The sequence below is a fragment of the Cebidichthys violaceus genome, unplaced genomic scaffold, assembly GCF_023349555.1.
Source record: "Cebidichthys violaceus isolate CVI_PGR_0920_01 unplaced genomic scaffold, fCebVio1.0.p SCAF_71, whole genome shotgun sequence".
In the NCBI taxonomy this organism is placed as follows: domain Eukaryota; kingdom Metazoa; phylum Chordata; class Actinopteri; order Perciformes; family Stichaeidae; genus Cebidichthys; species Cebidichthys violaceus.
The window spans coordinates 221,501-227,500 of record NW_027176939.1 but is presented as its reverse complement, the minus strand read 5'-3'; the positions used below and the strand labels follow the sequence as shown (position 1 = coordinate 227,500).

At 43.5% G+C, this 6,000-nt stretch overlaps 1 protein-coding gene across 3 annotated transcripts in view; it reads left to right on the top strand.

The window, feature by feature from the left end:
- The window catches only part of itprid2 (ITPR interacting domain containing 2), a 32,802-nt gene that overhangs the window by 8,644 nt on the left and 18,158 nt on the right, over window positions 1–6,000 (top strand). For all 3 annotated transcript variants that reach the window (XM_068736652.1, XM_068736650.1, XM_068736651.1), the window contains exons 5-7: window positions 800–849; window positions 1,146–1,199; window positions 5,896–5,935. In XM_068736652.1, coding sequence (XP_068592753.1) covers window positions 800–849; window positions 1,146–1,199; window positions 5,896–5,935 — 144 coding nt within the window. The remainder of the gene's footprint in view (window positions 1–799; window positions 850–1,145; window positions 1,200–5,895; window positions 5,936–6,000) is intronic.

The following is a 6,000-nucleotide window of genomic DNA, read 5'->3' as shown; positions in this document are numbered from 1 at the left end:
GTGTGTGTGTGTGTGTGTGTGTGTGTGTGTGTGTGTGTGTGTTAAATGGTGGCAGGAAGTTCTGTCCCATTGATAAGAGCGGCAGGTTGTGTAACCGCTCAGTGTTCCCAGCGCTCGGCTGCAGACTGAAGCTCAGACCCGGTAGCTTACCGCCACTGTCAACTCGCCTGAGCTGTCAGCTGGTTAACCTGGGACAACTAGTCTGGTCAGTAGGACACCTGGAATGGGTACCAAAACAGCAGCCTGGGATATTTAGTCTGGCCCGGTCAATAGTGGACTACAGCAAGTGGCCTGGTCTGACCAGGAGTTAGTCCGGGATAGTGAGCCTAGGCAGCAAGCCGGTGTTACTTAGACTCAGCCTGACATGCAGTTATGTTCAAGTTCACCTGACAGGCAGCTAGTGTTGGGATGGTTTACGTTTGCCTGACAGGCGGTCAGCGTGGGGGTCCCTTTCCTTCTCCTGACCTGCAGTTAGGGCTGGGATCCTTGGCCTTCACCTGACTGGGAGATAGTTTCTTTAGTGGCGTAGTTGATCTTAGTCTGACTGGTAGTGTGGGACCGTTGTCCCTCACTAAGCGTTGTGATGGTTAGCGTAGGTCAGTACTTCTCGTGGACTCGTAGGCATTGATTTGTTGTTGGCGGGTCCAGCCTGTTTGGAATGTGCCTACAGGTATTTTAAAGTAGCCAAATGTATCAGTAACATATTGAGCATTGAAACACACCCGAGTGAACACACACTGGCAGCCTGTTTATGCTTCGTGTTGATCTATAACTCTCTGTGTCTTTGTGTCTTGTCCAGGACTCCCCTAGCAGCCTCTCTAGACGATCAGAGCGCTTCTCCCAGCAGAGGTAATCCACATTTTATGTGTGTGTGTGTGTGTGTGTGTGTGTGTGTGTGTGTGTGTGTGTGTGTGTGTGTGTGTGTGTGTGTGTGTGTGTATATATATATTACGTTGTGAGGACCCAGACCTGTTAGGACACTTAAGGGGAACTAAATGCTTGAAACCAGCTATCACAACTTAGCTGGAATGTCACAATTGATAATGCAATTTCTCTCATAATGTGTTACTTAAGGTATTTCACAACTTAACAACTGTGTGTGTGTGTGTGTGTGTGTGTGTGTGTGTGTGTGTGTGTGTGTGTAGGAGCTCTGAAGAACGGCTGCAGCTTTGAAGATGACCTTTCACTGGGAGCTGAAGGTCAGTACAGAGAGAAACTCACAATACAACAAAGATTACAGATTTGTGCTCATTGTTCACAGTCCCCCCCCCCCCCCCCCCCCCCCCCCCCCATGTTCTAATTCTGTATTTTAACTAACACCACCAACTGAAGAAAGGCTTTGACATTTTGAAAAACGTCCCCCGAACGTCCTTAAACAGGAAAGTCCTGAAAATACAAAAGTGTGACTGAAACAGAGGGCAACAGATTTGATCATTTATTACCACCCCGACAACCCCTTTATCTCCATAAATACACAGTAACATACTTGACGGTGGGTTCACATGTTGAGTGTGATACAGGACAAGTTCGTTGTCACTCTTTGTTGTTAATGCGGTCCAACAGTGTCCATAAAGATAGACTGAGATGTCACGAAACATCAACAATTCACCTGTTTAGTTGTTCATTATCTTAAGTAGGGCTGATGTGAGATGGTACAATGATATTTTAATGTGAAAAGTTAGTTTTATTGTCATTATACAATACAGGATATGCAAGTTAAAGTACAAAAACAACTTACGGTAATAGTGGAAATGAGTATAGTGCAAACATAATGGTGTTGTTTTATGCAAGAGAAGCAACGGTTCCGTGAAACATTCAGTGCAATGTATAGAAAAGTGTGCAATATAGAAATAAATATCATCATTTCCTGTGGTGCAGAGCAGAGCTGTATGGCTTCTCAGTGTGGCTCCGTACGTCTGCTGGCTCATGCGTCAGGGCAGGACGGCTTCCTCACTGATGGAGTTGCACCACTGGTCGGAGCGAGTGATGAAGTAACGACATTGAAGAAGTTGCAGCTGTGTTTGGAGAGTGTAGACACAGTGCATGTGTTAACAGTTAACAGTGAAGCTGCTTCTCTTTAGTAGATGTTCGGTTTAGGCTTCAATGTGACCATGAATAAGTGCTGTAGGGAGCATCATCTTCGGCCCCCTGTGCTCCCCCAACACTTAGTCCTGTTACGCTCAAAATCTGCATTATAATTAAGAGTTGTCTGAGTGAACAAAGAACAAATTATATGTCTAAATGAAGATGTCTGACAAACCCAGCCGTGTCAACAGAACACAGTGTGATACACAGTGATGCACCGCTCCGTCTTCATTCCTCAGTCCTGTTTCTCTACCGAAGAAAAAGTCAACAATCACAAAGGTGTGGAAGTGCTGCATGCATGACTGACTGTCTTCTAAGTAAGTGTGTGTGTGTGTGTGTGTGTGTGTGTGTGTGTGTGTGTGTGTGTGTGTCTGTCATAATTTCTCTGAACTGCTGTTTATACATCAGTAATGGTTCTGACCGCGAGACGGTGTTTGTGTTATTGAGTTAACAATAGACTTTAATGACTTTATGTTGAACCACCCAGCACTGACATGTGGGAATGCTGGAAGTGTGTGTGAGAGAGAGAGAGAGAGAGAGAGTGTGTGTGTGTGTGTGTGTGTGTGTGTGTGTGTGTGTGTGTGTGTGTGTGTGTGTGTGTGTGTGTGTGTGTGTGTGTGTGTGTGAGTGCGAGGGGACAGCTGGTGGAATCTGGGGCTGAATAGGTGCTAATGAGTTGATGCTGAGAGGCCAGTTGTGTTGGTTGGGTGTTTGAGAGCTCGTTGCTTGCTAGCGTTAGAACAGCGCTCACAGGTTCTTCTCATGAGAAGCTTGTTTGGTGCTCAACATGTTTCTGTCGTGCAGGCAAAGTGCGGTCACTGTTAGAAAGCTTTGTCTTCTGCATTTGGTTGTCTTTTCGTCACGTTTATTGAATTAGTTTACTCTTCAACTTAGTGAGCATAGCTAGAGATTAAAATAACTACAGTACAGTACAATCTCCCATTGTTGGCTCAATGAACAGCTGTGGCCTACTGTAATCCACTCTACTATCCTGATCAACTATGACGTTGATCAGATAAAATGTCATATGACTCAAAGTTTAACCGGGAGATTCTTGAATTGACGTGAGGCGATCAGTTGACTGTAACACTGGTGACTGAGCGTCTTTGCACTGGAAGCTCATTAGCCAGAGAACTGACAAACGTTTCATTTTTCAATCACTTTTATGGTTTCTACAAACTCCTGCAGGAAGTATCTGTCTCTTAAGCTGCTGGATGCTCCAGTGTACAGTTGGTTTCACGAGGTGAGAGTGATCCAAAGTAGTTAAGTTTCGGGCCGTGAAACCAAAGCAATGAGCTGACGTGCCATAAAGCGTCGGTGTAAATGTTCTGTGGGTCTATAAGAGGTGGACGTAGTCGTCACGACGCCACCCACTGGTTTGTGGACTGCAGTTTTGAAGCTTCAAATTCGGCATTTTGTCCATCGCCATCAAACGGAAGTGTTTGGACTACCGAGGAGTGACGCCGTCGTAGAGACGCCGTATACGTCTCTGGTAGAGACCTGACAATCAGCATGTAGCCCCGCCCCTAAATCATCCCCTGCTTTCTGGTCTGTTTGACTCTAAATGGAGCATAATGTACTAAATGAACATCATGCTGTATTGAAGAAGACTGTAAACTAGAGATTGAGACCATAAACTCATGTTTACAATGTTTACTGAGGGAATAAATCAAGAGAGAAGTAGAGTCATTTTAGACTAGACTTCTATACAACCAGAGGAGTCGCCCCCTGGTGGACACTAGAGAGAATGCAGCTTTAATACATGAAGCTTTAGTGTGGAGGTTGTCGCCTGGCTCTACCTTATCACACAAGTAGTCATGTGATCCATCACTATTATAAGAATATGAATTATCCCTCTTTACGTACATTTTTACACATAAATGTAGAATCTTGTGTGTCATATAGAAACATTTACCAAATAGAAAAACGTTTCATTGTGTAAAATATATTCAAATAGACAAAAAGGTACAATAACTAATATTAATGCATCAAATCTGTTATTTCATATCATACTAAAGACTAATGTTGAGGCGTTTGGAGTGGAGTGTGACTGAAAATGTCTCCTTGGTTGATGCCACCAGGACAGAGTTTGAGTTTCTCTACATTCCTGCAGCCTCTACATTTTGCGTCATGTCTTATCTTCACACAACCTTCCTCCATTTGAGCTAACCGGCTTTGTGTTGATGTGGACGTTACATTAGGATGAAAAGATAATGGTACCATTTATAGGTGATGGTTAAGTATTTGTTGAAAACCCATTTAGTAGAGTGGCTCCGGCTACTTCTTGTCATCAGCCTAAATCTCAGCTCGGGTCGTCGTGTCCGGACAGTAAGTACCCTAATCATGTTGAGAATGACATGCATCAGAAGTGGCTTTAGTGGTGCAGAAGACTTTGGATTGTCATGTATGAACACATCCTAATGGTCTCTAATGATGTCAAACACTATCGGGACAGGATGGGAGGAGATTAAAGTGTTACCGTGTGAATAGCATGGAAGTGAATTGGTTCATTAAAGGATTCGCTAGGAAGGCTAGTTGTTTGTCGCGTTAGGCTCCTTTTAAACCAGAGGAAAATACTGCGGATTCAAAGGAAGAAGAAGAAATTCAGCTGAAACTAAGTGGAAAGAAAGAAAGAGAGGGAGACATTCAGAGAAAGACACTGACAGGACGACAAGTCCCGACAGGTTGCTTTGAAATGAAAGAGAAAACAGTCACACCTGCAGCCGGTGATGACTTTCACTGACAGTATGAAAGTGAATCTGATTTAACATTTTTTTGAAACAATAGGTCCTTGATTTCAGACCGACGTGGACAAGCGCAGCTTGTCACAACACGACCGTTGATTATGCTCACTGAAATGAGCTGTTGTATGCTAAAGTGAGCTAGCTAATGAAGCTAACGTTTGCTCCCGGAGTTTTTTTGTTGTTATATAAGTGTCTTAAATGTGCACTTGCATCCATGCTATGCTAAACGACTGAAGCTACAGTGACATGTCCCAGGCAAACATCCTCAATTCATCCTCAACACCCAGGCAAACATCCTCAATTCATTGCTCAAAATGAGCAAACAGCATGGTTTTTGTATTACAGCGCACAGCTAGTTAGCCTTAGCATTATAAGTATGATGATTAGATCACGTACGTAGTTATATTTTGGAACAGTATGTTTCACTTTTAGCGTTACAAGATAATGCGACTTTGGGGATGAGCGCTAACCAATGTAATGCTATTTCTGGTAACGGTTGCTCGGCTAGCTGGAGTGTAAACTTTCAAAAATCTGTGCTACAGAGCAGCTCGTCTGCCACATGTGCCAAAAAAAGGTTTTGCAGCGTAGTAAATGAGTCCTTAAGATAACCAAGAACTACACGGGTGAGTTTAGAAGTTTATGTTCAGTGTTAGAAACAGCTACGTCTGTCTCTGTGGGACTGGACCCTGCTCTTGACCCATTAATGGACCGCTTTAATAACTGATGCTGACAACAAACTTGTCCTGTATCAGGTTTACTTCCCCACTGAATAAGTGCAGTCGTGTTCGTCCCATCATGCCTCTGTCCCGTTTGGGCCGATGAACCAATGAAAACTGGCGAACCGTTCAGCAGTGAAGTAAATCAGCAAAATAAAAGACTTTTCTGGGCTTTGGTCAAATTTAACACCAAGAGAAATAATTGGCCATTTTTAGAGCTGGAGATCTGTTTTCCAGATGTCTCTTTTACAATGGTGGCCTATGGGGAATCAGTAGTCACAGACTGATACATGGTATGTTTATTTTTGTTGTTATATGAGTAATCTTAATGTCCTTGTTTTTCTCTGCAGCCAACCATCTTCAGTCCAGCAACAGTAAAACAGAATCCTGGTGAGTTCACTTTATTTGTATTCTCAACATTCAGTAAATGAAGCAGATAGAACTCTGTGAATGTG